This window comes from Megalobrama amblycephala, linkage group LG22 (genome assembly GCF_018812025.1).
Source record: "Megalobrama amblycephala isolate DHTTF-2021 linkage group LG22, ASM1881202v1, whole genome shotgun sequence".
In the NCBI taxonomy this organism is placed as follows: domain Eukaryota; kingdom Metazoa; phylum Chordata; class Actinopteri; order Cypriniformes; family Xenocyprididae; genus Megalobrama; species Megalobrama amblycephala.
In genome coordinates, this window is record NC_063065.1 from 12544428 (window position 1) to 12566110 (window position 21683).

Below are 21683 nucleotides of genomic sequence, written 5' to 3' on the forward strand. Positions count from 1 at the left end.
AGTATTTATTTATTTATTGTGTTAAAGGGCACATTTTCAAGCAAAAATTAACATTTCTTGAGTGTCGCATAGTATAATTTTCTTAATAAATTAAATCTTGAGTTTTTATTAGTACAAAAACTGTTGACAAGTCTCTTGTAACTGACAATAATTTGTTATTAATAAACGAATATTGTCTATATTTAACTAGTTACTACCAGCGGTAGGTTGATAAGCAGGTCTGCCAGCATGACAAACACTATAAATCTTTCCAACATAAATTTTTAAATTTGTGGTGGTCCACTTTGACAATACATTTGGAATTTGTCTGTAAAGTTCTCTTTCGATCAGTTAAATATGTTGCGCTGGAGGCGGGGAAGAGTTTAACTCACACAATTTACACATATACAAACACACAGGGCCTGTGCTGGAGAGGAGACTCATAGAGGAGGCTCAGGAGAAGGTCTGTTTGACATCGGCTGTGGCGGTAGCAGGAGAGCCGGGCTGCCGGAGGGCTTATAGGCCTCCTGGTTCTGTACTGAAGTGGGAGATGGAATGGGGGTATCTGGGGATGCTGAAGAAACAGAAAAGCTATAAAACGCACTTAAAGTAGCTTGGTATTTCATGAGCAAATTATTCAAATCAGGGTTATTGTCATTAAACATTTTTGTTACTTGAAAAAAAAGGAAAATATAAAGATAAAATTTAATTCAAAATATTAACAAAAATTAATAGTATATCAATGATACTAAAATAACACTGTTTCACTAATGTATGATGTCTGGTATTTAAACAGCTGACACTGACTATATTTATGAACAAATAAATACAAGACTATCTTACCCATCTGCTGTGAGTGTGCAGGTCCTGGTATGGAGCTAATGACTATAGTCTGTCCTGTTACTGGAACCTGAGGGTGACCATTGTGATGTAAGTGAGGTTGTTCTGTGGTCAAACCTGCAAAATAAAATAAATAAATTCCATTATTGGGTGACTATTCAAAAGACCGTATTCAAAACTATGTTCTTACTTTATCCTGATTTACTAAAGTAAGCCTACAACAATAATTTATATTTTGAGCGGTCAGGTCAGATTTAACAGAGCATTTCATGTTTACCACATTCATCTGTGCCTGTTACATCACGTCCATAAGTAAAGAAAAGAAGGTCTGGCTATATGGTGGCAGATATGCTACTTCCAACTTGCAGCCACAGATGGCGATAGAGACACCAAAGTTACATAGTGAACATTTGAAGTAATATCGGCCCTTTCCCAAATGGAACCCTAAGCCCTTGCGATCTTGAGTCCATACTTTCATGATTTAACGCTGCTTTGACAGTCGAGAAGAAGTCTCACAGGCTTGCGGGCCTGGCAAAAGTGCGCATCAAGTGTGCATAATGACCGTAAATGGCGCACTCGCAAACACCCTTCTGAAACCTAAAATGACAAATGGAACACCCTAAGGTCTTGACTTAACGGACACGTGCACATGGCGCCCATTGTAAGTCTGCAAACCTGCAAGTGAATATGCAGTGTGCCATTCGGGACAGAGCCATCAATGTCCCTTTTAAGGCAAGTCATTTCACTCGGCGGCCATCTTTGAAACATCTCTCGAGCAGCTATTTCCTTCATGCAAGTACAGCTCCTGTCTCTTTGAATGGGGAAACACCAAATTCTCCAAAGCTGTTCACCAAGCTTACGATTAAATTTCATATTTGAAAATACCAATGAAATCTGACAACAACTGACCAGCCAATGTGCATTTGGAGTCATAAGTGTGCGTCTTAGAACACTGACTGTTCTCCTAAAGGCAGTTGCAGTGACGCAATGACTTTACCAATTGGCTCTTTTATTTAGAAGGCAGGACTTATTCCGCCATATGTTGCACTTTCTCCCATTCATAGTAATATTATGAGTGCACCGTCTTTGTATTACTACATCTAAAGTCTTTGTTAATATTATACCAGCATGAAAGTCTTTTCTTTCAATTTCAATTCCAATTTCAATTTCACTTTATTGTTGCAACTTCTTCCAAAATTGTCTCGCATCCCACAGCATTCACTGTCTTGCATCAATGTACATCTACAGGTGCTGGTCATATAATTAGAATATCGTGAAAAAGTTCTTTTTTTTTTTTATTGTAAATTATTTTTAAAAATGAAACTTTCATATATTCTAGATTCCCTACATGTAAAGTAAAACATTTCAAAAGTTTTTTTTTTTTTTTTTAATTTTGATGATTAGAGCGTACAGTTCATGAAAGTCCAAAATCCAGTATCTCAAAATATTAGAATATTTCCTAAGATCAATCAAAAAATTGATTTTCAAAACAGAAAAGTTCAAGTTCTTTAAAGTATGTTCATTTGTGCACTCAATACTTGGTCAGCAGCACAATTACAGCAAATGACTTGCTCCTAGCACAAATTACAGAATCAGTGAAGTGTGGCATGGAAGTGATCAGCCTGTGGCACTGCTGAGGCACTATTGAGCCTCAGATCCTCTGTATATTGTTGGATCGACTGTTTCTCATCTTTCTCTTGAAAATATCCCATAGATTCAGGGGTCAGGCATGTTGGCTGGCCAATAAAGCACAGTAATATCATGGTCAGCAAACCACTTGGAAGTGGTTTTTGCACTGTGGGCAGGTGCTAAAGTCCTGCTGGAAAAGGAAATCAGCATCTCCATTAAGCTTGTCAGCAGATGGAAGCATAAAGTGCTCCAAAATCTCCTGGAAGATGGCTGCATTGACTTTGCACTTGATAAAACACAATGGACCAACACCAGCAGATGTCACGGCCCCCCAAATCATTACTAACTTCAGAAACTTCACACTAGACTTCAAGCAGCTTGGATTCTGTACCTCTCCAGTCTTCCTTCAGACTCTGGGACCATGATTTCAAAATGAAATGCAAAATGTACTTTTATCTGAAAAGAGGACTTTCGACCACTGTTCACTGTCCAGTTCTTTTTCTCCTTAGCCCAGGTAAGATGCTTCTGACGTTGTTTCTGTTTCAGAAGTGGCTTGGTAGTCCTTTTCCTGAAGATGTCTGAGTGTGGTGGCTCTTGATGCGCTGACTCCTGATGCGCTGACTCCGGCTTCATTCTACTCATTGTGAAGCTCTCCCAAGTGTTTGAATTGGCTTTACTTGACAGTATGCTCAAGCTTATGGTCATCCCTGTTGCTTGTGCACCTTTGCCTACCCAATTTCTTCCTTCTAGTCAACTTTGCATTTAATATGCTTTGATACATCACTCTGTAAACAGCCACCCCATTCAGTAATGACCTTCTGTGACTTACTCTCTTTGTGGAGGGTGTCAATGATTGTCTCCTGTACCATTGCCAAGTCAGCAGTCTTCCCCATTAGTGTGGTTTCAAAGAACAAGAGATACCCAGAATTTATACTGTAGGGATGGTCATTTAATGAAACTCAAATGTAAATATTCTAATATTTTGAGATACTGGATTTTGGACTTTCATGAGCTGTACGCTCTAATCAACAAAAAAAAAAAAAAAAAAAAAAAAAACTTTTGAAATGTTTTATTTTACATGTAGGGAATCTAGTATAAATGAAAGTTTCATTTTTTTAAATAATTTACAATAAAAAAATTTACTTTTTCACGATATTCTAATTATATGACCAGCACCTGTATACACCACATCAATACAATACATTACAGTACCATAAACACCACTTAAAACAAATAACAATACAAGTACATAACTGGCGGCAATGCATAAAATGAATCATTTCTATTTTTCCAGAATCCTGAGGCTTACTTAGACCCCCAACTCTGATTTAATAATTGAACAGAATGGTGAACAAAAGATTGTGAAACTACTTCTCGAAAAAGAAAAAATGTAGAGCGGGACTTGTTTTTGTCCATCAGGAATTGATTGGATTGTGGGTTCGTTGTTGTCTGCTATTGCTGCGATCTCACGTGAGTGAAAGGGCATATGAATTTTAAAAATAATGATGTGCATGAATAAATCATTTATAATAAATATTATCATACGTCACCAGAGAGAAGTCTGTCATTTACACTGGAAAGATTAAGATATTTTGATGAAAACAAGTTTTAAAAAATGAAATACATGCATGGATAATTCAATCTCAATTAGATCAATAGCATGCATTTAGAAAACAGGTATGGCAAATTTTCATTTCATGACTAATAATCCACATGATCTGAAGTAGCATTCATGTCCGTAGCATAAATTATGTTCCCACTGTAAGTGTTTGTCTGCCTACTAATCAAAGTAATGTCTTAATATGGTACCCTAATACAGCACATGCATCATTTTGCATCATCATTTTACATTTTGCAGTGTAATATGTAGTATTATAAGAGAAAGACCAAGCACACTTGTTTCAGAATAAAGTACCTGCTGTCACCTAATTTAAAAAATGATCATAAAGCATTTTTCCGCTCCAAAAGCCCATGCAATTGAATGCTTCACCTCGTACTCACCCCCAAGAAGCATCTCCTGCAGCAGGTTATCTATCTTGGCAAGACCAAAAAGCTTGATAAACTGTAGCTGCTCAATCATCTGCCAGGTGATGCTTTGCAGAGTAGGAAGCAGCAGCAAAAGCTCCCCGAATCGCCCACGAGAGTCATACTGCCGGTCATTAATGTAGTCTTCCAGACTCATTTGAACCTGATAGCGCATCGCCTTGATCTTAGAGGGGTCTCTTAAGCTTTTGGCGTCTAGAAGTTCAAAAAAACAGAGAGAGTATAACATGTATGGATGTGTTTCAAGATAGATATTGGGTGTTAAATGGATGTTCTGTTTTATTTGCATGTACCTGGATCAAAGAACACAATGGCCTTTAGCGCTGCATATTCATTGTCGTCAATTTGGATGTCCTGGAAGGGCAAGACCAGTTCATCCAAGACTCGGTTAGACACGCGACCTATTTCCGGCTCAGGGCAGTTTCGATGGACAACACAGCCATTACCTGCATGGACAATAATAAACAAAACATCCGCTTGAGTGAGTATGTGTGTAATTGTCTATCTATAATTATGTTAAAAGGTGAAAATGATTTTCTATTAGAAGTTACCTAGAAGCAAAAGGTCTTTGTATGGCATTGACCTTTTAGCCACACCAAGCAGAAGGTGTTCGCCAGCATGAGCCCGTAATAAACTAACCTGGAAAAAAACGAGGCCTGGTTTAAAAGTCTTCTGTAAACCTACTGTAGTACCACAATGAAATGTAATGAAAATGTGCTACACTATAAGGAAATTTTATTTGATCGAAAATACAGTAAAAACAGTATTAATGTGAAATGTTTTCTATTTTAATATTTTTTCATCAGCCATTACTCTAGTGTTCACTGTCACATGATCCTTTAGAAATCACTCTGATATGCTGATTTAGTGTGCAAGAATCATTTCTTATTATTATCAATGTTGAAAACAGTTGTGCTGCTTAATATTGTTGTGATAACCATGATCATTTTTTTTCAGGATTCTTTGATGAATAGGAAGTTTAAAAGAACAGCATTTATTTAAAATATAAATATTTTGTAATATTATAAATGTCTTTAATGTCACTTTTTATCAATTTAAAGTGTCCTTGCTGAATAAAAGTATTAAATTCTTTAAAAAAAAAACTCCAAAAATGTATATATATATATATATATATATATATATATATATATATGGGTCAACGACGTGACATCCAAAGTATGTAAGGTAAAACTAGATCTCTTTTATTGAATCCAAAAAGGTTTTAATTATATTTTGCTACATATAAAGGTATTTTAAAGATTTTGAAGTGTCAAAAGGTCATTCGGTTTAACCGTCCAAAGGCCAATACAGCCATTTCATTAGTGTTTAAAATATCTTACAATTTAATAAATGTATATATTTTTCATTCTGGCATGATTTTATAACATCGTATGTCAACATAGTGAAAGATGGTGTAGAAGTCATTGCTTTGTTATGAGAAATAATGTCCGGAAAAATTAATTTCATTGATATCATTTGGAGTAATCAATATAAAGGGACCATTTTGGATAAAGTAATGCGTTCAATATCATGTGACAGGATGTGACATCATTCAGACACCTGCAAAGGACTTAACTATTTTAAAAATTCATTTTTTGACTTGCTCATACGCATGTCCTGAAACATCAGGTCATTCGGTACAACTGCTATAAAACATGGAAAATGTTGTAATATTTTAAAAACTTGTACTAAATATAAAATGTTTGATTGTCTTTTTGCTAGCTAGCTAGATATCAGCCTGTTAGCATTGTTTGAAAATATTGTCATTCGGTAAAACCAAAAGTGTCATTCGGTAAGAGCAAATTTTGGTTAAACCGAATGACATTTTTGGTGACAAATTTTGTCCATCTTATAAAAAAATGACAAAAGCAGTGTTAACTGATTATAAAAACCACATAATCTCATTGTTAACGCTTAATAAAACTTCAAAATTAATTTGAAATTAATTATATCTCCATTAGATTTTTTTTACCCTTTTAAAAACCTTTTTCGTCAATGACCCATATATAATATCTAAATAATATATCATTATATATAGTATAATCTTCTTTAGTCAGAATATTTTGAATGGACTTGATTTTTAGAAACACATAGTGTAGGTATGGACTCTACCAGCAGAGGGCTAACTGGGCAATCCTAACCAGCCAAACATTTGCCATCTTGCTTAATAGTGAACTGCCGGTGACAAAATGTAATCATTATAATGTGAAATGAGTCATCAGTTTTAGCCCAGAACAGAAAAGCTACAAATTTTAAATGCATAAAAACTACCAAAAGTAATTATCAACTTTTAGGAGTACACTACCATACATTATACAGAACCCAAAGCTAATTCACATGAACTAAACGCCATTTTTATTCTTTAAACATTGGAAGGTTCTGCATATTTAATAACAATAATCGCAAGGGGGGAAATCCGAAATTTAGAGCAACACAGACAGCATGCTAAATGGAGGCTAAACTAAATCAGCCATGTGAATAGCAAATATTGAGCTTCAGTGAACGGCCCTGCAATTTAACCCAAGGGCCACCCCAATTAGCACAGCCAGTGTTGCTTTCCAACGGCCATTACCTGGTCATCAAGTGGCAATTCGCCGAAGGCTGGGATGTATTTAGCCCACTCTACCAGAACAAGCAGCTGTTGCTTCATAGATTCACAGACATCACTGATAGTGGCTGATTTTTTCTCTGAAACATCAGCAGGGCCCATTGGGCTGGCGGCGTTGATCTGTTGAGAGACAGACGAGAGAGAAAAAACGAATTTACCGTGTCCTCTCAAAATGCTTTTGCACAGGCTGTTGCTTCTCTCTGGGAAAATTCACACAGGTACTCATGCAGATAATTAGAAATGTTGATGACACTGACTGATGCTCAAAGAAAGCAACGCTCATGCAAATTACAGTTGTTATTTATCTCTCTATGTTATTATTAACTACTAAGCAGAACTTCATCAGAGTTACTGTGATGAAACCTCTCTTCCTTCTTTAATCAGCCCTGCTTGTTGCTGGTTAATTTTTGTCTTTGGTGACTCCAGCAGAATGCATTAAACCATACACCTTTGCTTTAATTGACAATCATAGCAATGATTATTGCTCAAAAGCAATAAATGTTACTGCCGCAGATACCGTAACTATATGCGTGTTTTTCATTTTCCGTGTCTCTGCCCTTTTCTACTGACATTCTTTCTCTTTCTTTTTGCGCGCGTGTGTGCGTGTGAGCATTTCGATTAACCTTGATAGGACAGTTTACCTGCTGCGAGAGAGCTTCAGCGTGAGCGAGGGCTGTGATTGGCGGCAGATCATGTGAGTCTTGCATGTTCCTCCTAGAGCTGATACGGTCCCGCTCATTCTGCACAGCTGAAAACAAGCACAAACAATTTTGCTGATTAGTGACCTAATAACAGTTAGGAGTTATTACTGATTAGCTAAGATGAAGGGTGTGTTTCTCAAGCTCATTTCCAGAAAATCTCACGCACTGCCAAGAAATAAGGGGTTCACTGGCAGAATGAATCATTCATTATAATGTATTTTTTAACGTCATTAAACGTATAAAGAGTCCAGAATTAGCTTTTTGCCACACCTGCCAATGATAAATGAACTGGGAAAATCCATAAATATTTCCAACTGGCAATGTTACTGTATTTTGCATTACTTTTAAATTTCTTAAATAATTTTATAAATACTTTTCTCTATGTAAATGTAATTATTTAGAATTTTTTTTTTTTTTTTTTTGATACTTTGTATAAATTATATTGATTTCTACTGGCAAATATCAGCTGAACATAAAGATATTGTCCTTACAAAAATATGATACAGATATGTGTGATTTTTCTCATATGTAGACTTTCGACATTAGGTAAAAATGTAGAAGATACCTACTGAGAAAAAAAACTAGCCAAAGATTGTTTGCTGGTCTTAGCCAGTCTCATTGTAAAGTCTCAAGGTAAACTAGCTTAAAGGGATAGTTCACCCAAAAATGAAAATTCTGTCATCATTTACACACCCTCAAGTTGTTCCAAACCTGTATGAATTTCTTTGTTCTGCTGAACACAATAGAAGATATTTGGAAGAATGTTTGTAACCAAGCAGGTTACAAACCTCCATTGATTACCATAGTAGGAAATAAAAATACTATGGTAGTCAACGGGGGACGAGATTTGCTTGATTACAAACATTCTTAAAAATATCTTCCTTTGTGTACAGCAGAACAAAGAAAATGACACAACTTTCATGTTTGGGTGAACTATCCCTTTAAGTCAGCTAAGACCAGTAAACCATCTTAGGCTGGTTTAAGATGTTTTTTGTTTTTTCAGAAGAAATGGGAAGCAATGGTGAGCAAATTAAAAAATAATACATGACTGTCGTACAAAACCCTGCATAAGCTAGAGGTAAAACTTTAACTGACCACAGTCCTGAACAACGTGTACGCACGGAAAGTGAGGTGGAGAGCACATGATCGCCCATCATAAAAGTCTAAGCCAAGGTTATACATCCAATAAACTAAACATCCTTGTGTAATCAGGGCAAGTTTTATGGCATCATCTGTTTTACTCACTTGAGTTCCCTCTTCCTTGTTACTCCATGAGATGTTCAAGACTGTGGGAAATGGGAGTTTTTGTGGGTAAAATGTATGCATATAAAATGTTTACCTTCTTTCTTCATTCCAGCTCGAAAGCATTTGTGAAGTCTGCAGAAACGGCACTGGTTCCTTTTGTCTTTATCAACGACACACTGACGATTAAACCTGCCCAAAAGAGCAAAACTTTGTAAACACCATGTTAACAGTACAGCAATACATGTACTAAAAAAACAGTCTTGGTGAGTTTTGGTCAATTATTTGTAATTAGAACTGGGAACTGTAAGGAATTAAATGTGGTTCTAATTCCAATTTCACTGTACAATTCCAGTTCCTTAATCATTCCTTAAATGATATTGACATGACAGAAGTAATGGCTTATGGTTCAGTGGTCAAATTCATTAGACCAATTCAATCTGAGTTCAAGACTGATATGTGAGTCTTTTTGACTGATTCATTAAAAAGAACCGACTCATATGACTCACTCAGTTGTGAATCAGGCTATACTGTTTACACTTTACAATAAGTAACACTTTACAGTAAGTTCCATTGGTGCCCATTAATGCATTAACTAACATTAGCTAAAAATAATCCAAACGTTTGTTACAGTATTCCCTCATGTCATGATTCAATACATATCACGATACTGAACTTACGATATGATATTATTGCGATACTTCAAGACATTAATTGTTGATTAAAATGCTAAATTTGGTATTACATTGGGGGTGGAAATGAACAGTCTTGGACTTGGTGCAGGTAACCTAATATACAGGACAATGTTGATACCAGAATAAAAATATTCATGATTCTGAAGTTGAAAATACAGAAAAATATGAATTTGCTTGCATTCTGTCACTGACTGGATATATTTAAAATAATGTAGGCCCTTTTTTTACTGGTAACATAAGACAATAGGCATTATTAGGACCTACAAATATTTCCCCATCACATTATTATACATTATATTCAACATTATATACAGTAGTTCAATGTATTACTGACGCTAAAAATCTGTAAACTTGATTTTTTCCTCACACAGTAATTTTGTATTGCGATATATTGTGATACAATATATTGTTACACCCTAGTATTTATTTATCAGTTAATAAAAATACAACTGTTCATTGTTAGTTCATGTTCATTAAATAATATTAAAAGATACAGCTTCCGATATTAATAGTTTATTAGTAAATGTTGAAATTAAATAAGATTAACAAATCCTAAATAGGTATTTTACTAATGTAGTTAACTAATGTTAACAAATGGAACCTTATTGTAAAGTGTTACCATGTTTGTTTATATTTGCCATAACCATAAATGCAACAGAATGTCATTAAAAATCTAATTTCTTAATAGAAAATGTTGTTATTGTTAACTAAATCTGTTTTCATTAATTGAGATATAGCTGAAATAGAATTTAAATATTATATCAAAAGCTTAAACTTAAAAAATATTGGCAACTAACTGAAATAAGTGTACTAAAATTAGGAACTGAAAATAAAAATAACAAAGAAATATTTTAAATATATACTAAAACTAAACTAAAAACTGAACATTTAAAATAAAAGCTATTCATAAATAGTATAGTAGCATATAAATAATACTAAAATAACACTGCACATGTTTTCTTTCCCAGACAAAAATGATTTTCAATACAAAATATTCATTTTATAGTGTGAGCATCTGAGTTGTATGGGTGTGATATACCTGCAGGAGTAGACATGACTTTTCCTGATGCTCCGGCGGAAGAAGCCTTTGCAGCCATCACAGCTGGAGGCGCCATAATGTTTACCTGTGGCTTTGTCGCCACAGATTGCACAGTTGGAGCTCACGCCATTTTCTCCTTGACTGATGTTGGGCTCTGTCGGCATGTTTTCTGTGAACAACAACAGTGAAAGTCAGGATTGAGATCATCACACACAATGTTATTGCCACCTGAACACTTTGGTTTCAGTCAAATGAGGGCTCAGTGATTCACTTGGGTGGCTTTTAGATCTTTTAAAATAGAGAATCATGTCTATTGAACATCCAGAACACTAAATAGTGTAAATCTACTGCTGCTAAGCTTCTAGATGCTAAGCTAAGCATGCTAATTCAAGCTAACAAACACAGAGCCTAGTGAGTCTCATAAAGCTACAGGACGACACGTCTATCAAATCTCGGCCTTTTTACTCAGTCTCTCAATCATAACAGCTAATGAGGAGAATAAGGAAGAGTTCTGCATAAGTGAACAAAGGCTGCTTATCCTAAAAGAACTTCTAATGCAACAGAGAGTGGCACCCTTCTGTTCATATAGACAAGGATGAGAAATCAATCATTCCTTTGTGCATCCAAAATCATAACATTTCAACAAAAGAAATGCAGCAGGGGACTTTAGCCTTTTATGCGCTGAGAGTGATTGGAGCCCCCCGCTGTTGTAGGACAGACTTAATTAGGATTAGCCTCTGTTTTATCGCATAGACAGATACTCAATGGAGATTGACATCTCATGGATAAATGTTAATGTGGGTTGAAAGCAATCTCTTCTGATTTAGTTTATTCCCAAAGTGATTCCTTCTCATTTCAGAATAAAACATCATTTGAATGCAAAGGGCACGTGCGGTCGCAGAGAGGCAACTTTATCCTGTCGGCTTTCGTACATCTGCAGAGCGTGTTTTGAAGTATTTCGTTTCAGAGTTAAGGTGTTACAGAGCTTAAAATGAAACAACTGAAAAACTATTTTCATTCATGGCTTTATGGGCGTAATTAAAGAGATAGTTAACACAAAAATGAAAATTCTGTCGTCATTTACTCACCCTCATGTTGTTCCAAGCCTACATGACTTACTTTCTTCTGATATTTTGAAGAATATTCGGTAACCAAACATTTTTGGTGACCATTGACTTCCATAATATGGATGAAAAACATTTGAGATATTTTTTTCAAAATATATTATTTTGTTTTTCACACAAGAAAGAGATTCATACAGTTCTGGAAAGATACGAGGGTGAGTAAATGATGACAGAATTTCCATTTTAGGGTGAATTGTCCTCATGAAATCAAAATTGAAGTTGGCTTTTAGGATGAAAATGTTAGCCTTACTGTTATCTATAAGCTAGTGTGCTCCAAAACAATGACAAAATTCTTATTTAGAAGATATAATCTTTAAAACTTACATTCTCTCACTTCCGCCAATATGGATCAATGATTTTGAAAGCATCACACTGCACTTCAGCATCTCATCAGATTTTCTGTCCAATCAGATGCTCTCTAGAATCCTGCCTCACCCCCTAGATGCTGAACCTGGGGCTAAAATCGGTCTCTTGTTCACACATTTATTATTTTCTACATGGTGAATGGCACATAGTGCACTATATAGGTGATAGGGAACGATTAAGACAATGTAAATATGCTTTCCATTGAGGCGAATGAAGTCTGGTTTCACGTTAGCGTCACGCAAACCGCCGCAGCACACACAGAGTGAATCATATGCGCGAGTCAGTGCAGACCACAAAACATATCGGACCCATTTGAATTCTGAACAGAATCCTATATTTAAAAGTGACATAGAGAAGATTAGGAGGAAAAATGATTAGAGATTAGAAGGAAACTGAGGCTTTATCAAGCTCAACAGCTCTGGTTGAGCTGTGATATAAACAAAACGCTATTGACTATTTTTAAAAAAGGGGAGGAGTTGTTCGATATGTCCCGCCCTGTCTTCCTGTTTCAGTGGGAATATAGTGGTGCAGGTAACAAAAAACCCAATAGGATTTTTCCATAGGCTTTTGGATTATCACAAAAAGCAAGCTCTGTGATCAACAAAGGTTTATGATACTTACACGTTTTGTCGATCAAGATCATTTTCACAGATGAACATAACTTTTATTCATTTTTAAGCCTAAAAAAATGCTAACTCGCTTCCACATTTTGGCCTACAAAGTATGACATCACTTAACATTTTAGCACTTCTGGTTCCATCATCCCAAAGTCAATGTTTTTTTTTTGAATGGGATTATATTTAAAAGGCTGAAATAAGATTTATGATGAACACAAGCTCAAGACACTTTCATGTTTTATTCTACGACATAAAATACATCAGTTTTACCCCACTCGTGATTTTTTTGAAGCTGTTTGAAGCTGAAGCATCATACCTGCACCACTCTATTATGTCGACACATTGAATAATACTGCGCGTTCCAAGGCGCTTCAGTGGGCCTTTAAGCACAGGATGATTAAAGAAAGCTGAAGGATGCCCAGATGTATAGCTACACATTTTAGCCAAATGCGATAACCAATCAATCTCAAACCCTTTCCTACAATATATTAAATGTATACGTTGCATGAAAACATAAACTCAAAATGTGAGTTTTGCTTTTTGCTCAATTTAAATAAAATGAGCTAATGCAACACACTGCTTAATTTCACTGTGTGCAATCTGTTTGCATTAATCCTTTTCATTCTTTAGACAAGTTTCAGTTCTCAGCATGCTTTGCATGGGACTGAACTGGGTGAGGATGATTCAGTAGTGTAAAAAAATATTTTTTGATTTTATATTACTTGGAATCAGTTACAGTAGATGTCATAAAACATTTTTTCAATGCTCCCAGTTAGCATTTATCTGCAACAGATTCGGTCAAGTTAGCATGACAGATCTAATTTTATTCTGTTTTATTGGCTTTATTTGCTCAACATAAAGTATGTGTGTAAAGTTTACTCATTAAATTAATTTTAGGAAACTCTGAATTAAGTTTATCCAAAGAATTATTTGTCTAGCTGTCCTTCAGAGAGTGTGCGTTTGCCTTTAAATAGTTTCTATTCCAGTTATTTTATGACCTTTCTCTATCTCTGTGTTTAGATGCACTGTAAAGAACTGTAAAGATAACTGAGAAATCTCTACAGCAATTTTAATAAAGCATTAGGTTAATGGAGAACCAAACTGGATAAATCACATCAGATTGTGATGACAAAGTGAATAAAGATATGGACCATGTACAATCCAAAGGCATAGGTTTAAAAGTTAGAAGTGGCAACATGTACCCTTGACAGAGACATTTCCCATGATGCCCCAGGGTGACTGTCCCTTTAATAAATGTACTTTTATTTTTTGGAATAAAAATACAAAATAAGATCATGAGACAAACATCCTTTCACGCCTCAAAATATTGAATTAAAGGGATAGTTCACCCAAAAATGAAAATTCTGTCATCATAACCAAACAGTTAATGGAACTTCCATAATTTGTTTTCCTTGGTTACCCATATTCTTCAAAATATCTTCTTTTGTGTTCAACAGAAGAAAGATATTCATACAGGTTTGGGACAACATGAGAGTGAGTAAATCAATTTTGGGTGAACTATCCCTTTAACGTTAAAGTTGTACAAAATATACTAAACTTACACTTAAATATATCCCGTTTTGTCTTTTTTTTCCCAACCTATCAACCCATGGAGAACTCTGTCTCTAATCCCGAGACTCAGAACTCTTTTCTCAGGATTTGAGTGAAACCCTCTGTTGAATTTTAAACTGAATGGAAAGACTTTCAAAATAGTTATCTAACAGTTATCTCCTTTAGGAGGTAAATGATTCTGCTGGGACAAATCATTCCAGACAGTTCAGACAGCTATTAAACCAGCCATGACATGGCGTCCGTCCCCTCCAGACACGTCCAAGTCAAGTCATACTAAACCAAATTAACACCCACATCAGTTAGAATTGACACTAATTCAGTTCAGTAACAACACTATAGCAAACACGAAATAGAATCGAATAGAATGATCACATGTCCAAGCACCATCAACCCCATCTGCTTCAAAAGTACTTAAAAACATATTTTGGACAAAATGCACAGCACTCACCACCACAATAAAGCACCTCAGCATTCTCAAAGCCCAGTGTGCTATAGGTCGGGTCTAGGCCCTCGCAGTAATTGGCTACATCCATGTCTAACAAAGATTTAGGAAGAGGAGTTGGTGAAAACTTCATCCCTGCCTTGCTATCTCTACTTAAAGTCGTCCTGGGACAGCGTCTCTAGGAGAGAGAACTGAGAGCAGCCTTAGGTTGACCATCTCTTCAGAATGCTGATTTGTCATCTTCTAAGACAAGGGAGGAGCCTTGGCCAAGACTCCTCACCTCCTTGCACAGAACTTATCTTCTCCCCTTATCCTATACTTATCAGAAGGATGAAGAGATAACAGTATTCCCCATTTGCTCCAGAAAGGAACCAGAGGTTTTAGTGGTGCAGCCCAACCAACAGGCCCTATTCTCAGGCAAAATGACAGTCTTACAAAGTAATGCACCATCAAATAACCAAAAAATGGCAAAGACAGCAGAACAATGCATTTATAAAGGCACACTAGGAGAACTAGGAGCTTCCTTTTGTAAACAAGGATATTGATATTTCTGTTGTAAATCAATGGGGATTTCTCAGCTTGAGATGTGTCATGGCTTAATACAAAATTTACAAAATTAATATTTAAAAACCAGGTATCTCAGTTACAGCAGTTGTTGCAATTATATGATTATTATAGACATTTGTTCAGGACACTGAAGAATTATTTGAATGTCATTGATGAGCCATTTTTCATAACTAAATAGTTCACACAAAAATTTAAATTATATAATTTACTCACCCTCATGTCCTTGCAAACCTGGATGACTTTGCAGATGCAGAACACAAAAGAAAATATATTTTGAAAAAAAATATCATTGTCTTTGTACAATGAAAGTCAATGGGGTCCAATGTTTTTCAAAATATCTCATTTTGTGTTCTAAGAAAGAAACATATACAGGTTTGGAATGAATTGAGTGTCGCTTTTAGTCAAACTATCACTTTTAAGAGTTTACTCAACAAAAAAATAATAATTTTATGACAAAATAAAAATAAAAACATCACAAAAAAAGACATAAGTGCATCACCAACAGCCCTGTACAATACATGTGCAAAGGCATAAAGGAAACCAAACAAGTGTCTCTGGTGAAAATATAATTTTTAAAGTTTTCAACATTAATGAAATACTTTGCCATTTGGTTTCCCTAAGAGTTTGTTAGATTTTAAAAGATCTGTAAGTGTGAATACTGTTTTCTGTAGACTAAACTGCCTTACTTAAGTCTACAATAGAAAGTCAAACAGAATAGCACCATTAATGTACAAACAGAAGCTACAGAAAACATAAAGACAACAAAATATTAAAATAAAAGATATAAAATATTAAATAAAACAGACATGATATTAGATTCAGTAAGCACATGGATACTCTTGAGGCAACACCACACAGGTTACATTTTAACTTCACTCCAACAAACAATGTTTAAATGAGGAAGTGCTCAAATGTTCACGTGACAAGAGTTAGGGCATCTATTTCATGCCCTCTATTTTCAATAAATTGCATTACACCTTACTAACAAATTACAATGCACAGAGAACTGCAATATACTCTATATTAGTTGACCTATCATACAATATCAAAAAAATAAAGTAAATTCAAGGTCAAACTAATTGCGTGGAAGTAAAATATCACCTGCGAGTTTTTCAGGACTGGGAAAAACGCGCAGTATCAAGTTAATATCCTGCATTCAGTTTTGTATTAAAAAAGCCATTAATAAGACTTTTTGTTTAGGCAACTGAAATATTTATCTGACCTAAAAGAAGATAGTATGGGGGCATGTTTTCATGAAAAATGCAACCTTTTAAAGTAACTTATTTACAATGCAAAAACAATTGTGAGAACATGAATTTAGCATAGTATTTGAAACCATTTTCAACAACATAGCTCTAAAATATAATACTAATAATTCAATATAAGCACTGCTTATTTGTGCTCACAAATTAAAATCCTGTACATTTTATGTAAGAAACACAAAGGCTACATTTACATTTGTTAATAAGAAAAAGAAAAAGAAAAAAGACACGAATGTTGAAGTCACAGCCTGACTGTTCAACTTGAGCGATATTTTTACATGTAGGTTAGTAGTAAGCAGAGCCATATATATATCTCTATGGCTCTGGTAGTAAGGATCTCTTTAAATTCCTAACAAACAAACATTTTAACGGATTTTTTTTCTTTTCTTTAACTGGCCCACGATTGAATGACTGCAACTCAAAACTATCTGGTCTTACCTTCTCCACGTCCAACAACGATTTGCATTAATCCACCAAAACTCAAACGAACATGGCTCAAAATTGTATGCTAATAAATATGTTTTGCTGTTACAGAGAGCAAATGCGAGTACATGAAGTGTTTAACATGTCATTGGATAATACTTTTGGTGGTGTTGGGGGAGCCTCTCATTAGATCGATTTACTAAACAAACTGAAAGTTGGGTGGAGATGTTAAACAGTAACTAGCCCCAATAAAACAGAAGACATGAATCGTGTTGCCTGTGCGTGGGTTCACTACGTAAAGAATACTGACATACAAATAGAAACATTTGAATTTATAGCTAATGTTTATAATATTTAAACATGTTTGTATTTTCAGAAAATAAATATATATATAAAAAAAGCCTGCTTATAAACAATTTGGTTGGACGCCCAAATCATAGTTTTACAGAACTATCATTTACCTTTCAACTGGCTCTTTAACGTTCTCTAATTTTACCAGAAGAGGGCGCCAAATCTCTATTTGCCGGTCTCGGTTGGTCAGTCATTGGTCTTGTATAACATAAAACCACATTTATAAACTCATACATGTATCGATTGGTTTTACTTCTGCATTAGTCAAAAAGTCGTTAGTCGTTGGCTAAGTTACAGGCCTAAATAATTGGGGCATTTTAAAGCACTCACAAAATCAAAAGGGGTTTGTGATTTTTAGTCGATGAGACTCGCATGTATGCCTATAAGTTTAAAAACTCCCTTCTTGAGGTAAATAGCCTATAAGTTTTGTGATTTTTAGTCGATGAGACTCGCATGTATGCCTATAAGTTTAAAAACTCCCTTCTTGAGGTAAATAGCCTATAAGTTTTGTTATTTTTAGTCGATGAGACTCACATATATGCCTATAAGTTTAAAAAACTCCCTTCTTGAGGTAAATAGCCGATAAGTTTTGTGATTTTTAGTCGATGAGACTTGCATATATGCCTATAAGTTGAAAAAACTCTATTCTGGAGGTAAATAGCCTATAAGTTTTGTTATTTTTAGTCGATGAGACTCACATATATGCCTATAAGTTGAAAAAACTCCCTTCTTGAGGTAAATAGCCTATAAGTTTTGTTATTTTTAGTCGATAAGAGCCACATGTATGCCTACAAGTTGAAAAAACTCCCTTCTTGAGGTAAATAGCTTATAAGTTTTGTTATTTTTAGTCGATAAGAGCCACATGTATGCCTACAAGTTGAAAAAACTCCCTTCTTGAGGTAAATAGCCTATAAGTTTTGTGATTTTTAGTCGATGAGACTCGCATGTATGCCTATAAGTTTAAAAAAACCCTTCTTGAGGTAAATAGCCTATAAGTTTTGTGATTTTTAGTCGATAAGAGCCACATGTATGCCTATAAGTTGAAAAAACTCTATTCTGGAGGTAAATAGCCTATAAGTTTTGTTATTTTTAGTCAATGAGACTCACATATATGCCTATAAGTTGAAAAAAACCCTTCTTGAGGTAAATAGCCTATAAATTTTGTGATTTTTAGTCGATGAGACTCGCATGTATGCCTATATGTTGAAAAAACTCCCTTCTTGAGGTAAATAGCCTATAAGTTTTGTTATTTTTAGTCAATGAGACTCGCATGTATGCCTATATGTTGAAAAAACTCCCTTCTTGAGGTAAATAGCCTATAAGTTTTGTTATTTTTAATCAATGAGACTCGCATGTATGCCTATATGTTGAAAAAACTCCCTTCTTGAGGTAAATAGCCTATATGTTTTGTTATTTTTAGTCAATGAGACTCGCATGTATGCCTATATGTTGAAAAAACTCTCTTCTTGAGGTAAATAGCCTATAAGTTTTGTTATTTTTAGTCGATAAGAGCCACATGTATGCCTATATGTTGAAAAAACTCTATTCTAGAGGTAAATAGCCTATAAGTTTTATGTTTAGTCGATGAGACTCGCATGTATGCCTATAAGTTGAAAAAACTCACTTCTTGAAGTGTAAAAACTCCTGAAATAACAGTTTTGTATTTTTATACAGGCCTAGGCCTATTAGTTCGCTGTTAAATTGATTCTTTAAATAAAATGTAGCCTATTTAGGCCTACTCTTTTAACTCAAAAGCACAAGTCATATCTGAACAACTGCCATTTCATTTATTCTAAAAAGAAACAGGTTAATTTTCTGTAAAAACATAATTTAGTAGGCTAATTGGCTGTCTCCCTTAATAAAAGCTACTGTGGTAGGCTACTACTGTTATTTTAATATAGGCCTAGCTACCATGTTATATGGTGTTTATCTTCGAAATTTAGCTACAGCTAGTATACTTGTTGTAATAGAAGCTTTCAGTGTCTTTCTCTCCATTTCTTTTTAACACAGCTAGCCTACCACAGTTACTGCTTAGGTAGGTCTACTCTGACACAGCATAGTCACGTTTTCTTCTGAAACATTTTAGCTGAACAGTGTGTTTTTGAAATACTACTTGTTTCACAACGTTCAGAGAACATTCAAATGTAACTTTCGTAATGTCTGCAAAATACGCAAACGAAATAGGCTAAAAAAACAAAACGAAAATGGAAAACAGAAAGTTCCCTAAATGTTAGCAAAACAAAGAGAGAAACAGGCTACTTTAAACCATTTTAAAAACATTAAGAGAACATTCATAAATAACGTTTTCAGGTTAATGGGAACGTTAGCCAGACGTATAATAGCCCATAGGCTATTTTTGTCAGCTAGGTTGCTCATTTACCATTTCTGTCACCGTATTATAAGTATTACACTTGTTCCCTGTAAAAACAGTTCCCGTTTTCCCATCTGCAGACCCTGATTGATGGTCAATGATGTGGAGAATAGCTGCTTTAGGTCCAGCACACCTGACACACGCCCCTCCCGGTGAACGTCAGCATGTCGAAACACGTAAGTCCCGTGATGGCCAGAAACACCTCATTTGCCGGACTAAGCTTTACAGTGTCGTTCAGGTATTTCAGCCGAAAAAGGTGGTACGGTACCAGGCAGGTGAGCATGATAAGTACAAAGATAAGGTTTTTTATTTGGACCCAAAACTCCTGCTGGGATCGACTGGCTTGTCCGTACTTGCGTATCATCGCGTGCAGGATGATCGCCTGGATGCCGGTCTGAACACACGACACACTGATAATAAAGATGGACAGAATCATGTTCAGGGCGTAGACGGCCGGGTTCTCTATCATTTTACCAAATTTAAAGCACTGGTTTTCCTTTGCGTCGTCATCTGAATTCCCGTATTGATTCAGCACGAGGGGAACCATGATGGGCAACAGGAGGATCCACACTAGAGCGCTCGCGCCCAGTGCGTGCAGCCGCCTGTAGAACTCAGTCCATTGCATTTTCTTGTAATAATGCAGGAAACGAAGGGTAAGAATGATGGCGTATATGGTAAACACCATGTATACGTGGATATGCACCATGGCGCTGACCACTTTACACATCCCCGAACTCAGATTCCATGTTTGGGTCGCGTAGTAGTAGATTCTGAATGGCACGGTGAGCAGGAAAAGAAAATGTGCGACCATCAGGTTCAGGAAGGCGATGGTGGTTAACGAGCGAATGTTGGTTTTTAACAAGCTGATCATGAGGGTCAAGCCTGTGATGCCCACCAGAAGCACGAAAGTGTAGATGACGATAAGGGTGATTCTGAAGGGCTCGGTGAGGTGGGGTGAGTGGAGTGATGAAGTAGGCACTGCAGGGTTGGTGATGTTGGCAACTGTGGTGTTCATCGTCATGGTCCCTAGAGAGAAAACAGAGATGTCAAGACATAGAAAACATAAAAGTATAAGGCAAAGTATGGTGAAGTCAGTTAATATACATAGAAAAGAGATCTGCATTGTTTCTGGTTTAGTTAAACTCACAATTACACTCTAAAATGCTTTAATCATTAAAATCACGTTTGTTTTCATTCATTTTTCTTGATACAAAAAGTTTTTAGTGTCTTACATCCGTTTTATTCATTAGTAATTATTCCAAATGCAACAATTAAACTTAAAAGGATAGTTAACCCAAAACTGAAAATTGTAAATTTACTCACCTTCACGTCCTTCCAAAACTGTATGACTTTCTCTCATCCGTGGAACAAAAGAAAATATTTTGAAGAATGCTTGTATCCAAAACACTCACATTTCTCAAAATATCTTATGTTCCACAGGGCAAAAAAGAAAGCGATACAGGTTTGGAAGGACATATGAATGTTTGGATTATTATTAAGTTACGTTAACAAATATGAATAAATACTGTAACAAATGTATTGCTCATTGTTTGATGATATAAGTCAATGCCTTAATGTTAACTAATGGGACCTTGCTGTAAAATATTAGTGGGGTTTTTTACAGTGAAACAGGTCAGTAAAAAGCTAATGCACAAGTAAATGTATTTTGTAAACCCTCATTGCATTCCTTTAAACTTTAATTTATGTAAATATACAAAAAAAGAATAATTTTAGCTCCTATGAAAGTGCCAAGCCACAACGTATACATTTATGGTGGTTCTATTGCCTTCAGAATAACAAATGAAAGCCAGA

At 35.4% G+C, this 21683-nt stretch overlaps 2 protein-coding genes across 6 annotated transcripts in view; both read right to left on the reverse strand.

Moving 5' to 3' along the window:
- Positions 1-20009, reverse strand: hnf4g (hepatocyte nuclear factor 4, gamma). Of its 4 annotated transcripts, none has more exons than XM_048174111.1 (10): positions 19881-20009; positions 10777-10945; positions 9140-9234; positions 7741-7847; positions 7064-7219; positions 5043-5130; positions 4785-4937; positions 4450-4686; positions 823-936; positions 1-553 (listed from the first exon to the last, which is right to left on the reverse strand). In XM_048174111.1, the coding sequence occupies exons 2-10, from the start codon at positions 10938-10940 to the stop codon at positions 420-422; spliced, it is 1248 nt and encodes a 415-aa protein (XP_048030068.1). In that variant the 5' UTR covers positions 10941-10945; positions 19881-20009; the 3' UTR covers positions 1-419. The 4 variants fall into 4 exon arrangements, with proteins under 4 accessions (XP_048030068.1, XP_048030065.1, XP_048030067.1 ...); XM_048174108.1 differs by having other exon boundaries at positions 17165-19919; XM_048174110.1 differs by lacking the exon at positions 19881-20009 and adding an exon at positions 15678-15813.
- Positions 19757-21683, reverse strand: part of LOC125257611 (probable G-protein coupled receptor 141) — a 4568-nt gene continuing 2641 nt past the window's right edge. For both annotated transcript variants that reach the window (XM_048174113.1, XM_048174112.1), the window contains exon 2: positions 19757-20897. In XM_048174113.1, the coding sequence (XP_048030070.1) occupies positions 19990-20892 (903 nt within the window). In that variant the 5' untranslated portion in view covers positions 20893-20897 and the 3' untranslated portion in view covers positions 19757-19989. The remainder of the gene's footprint in view (positions 20898-21683) is intronic.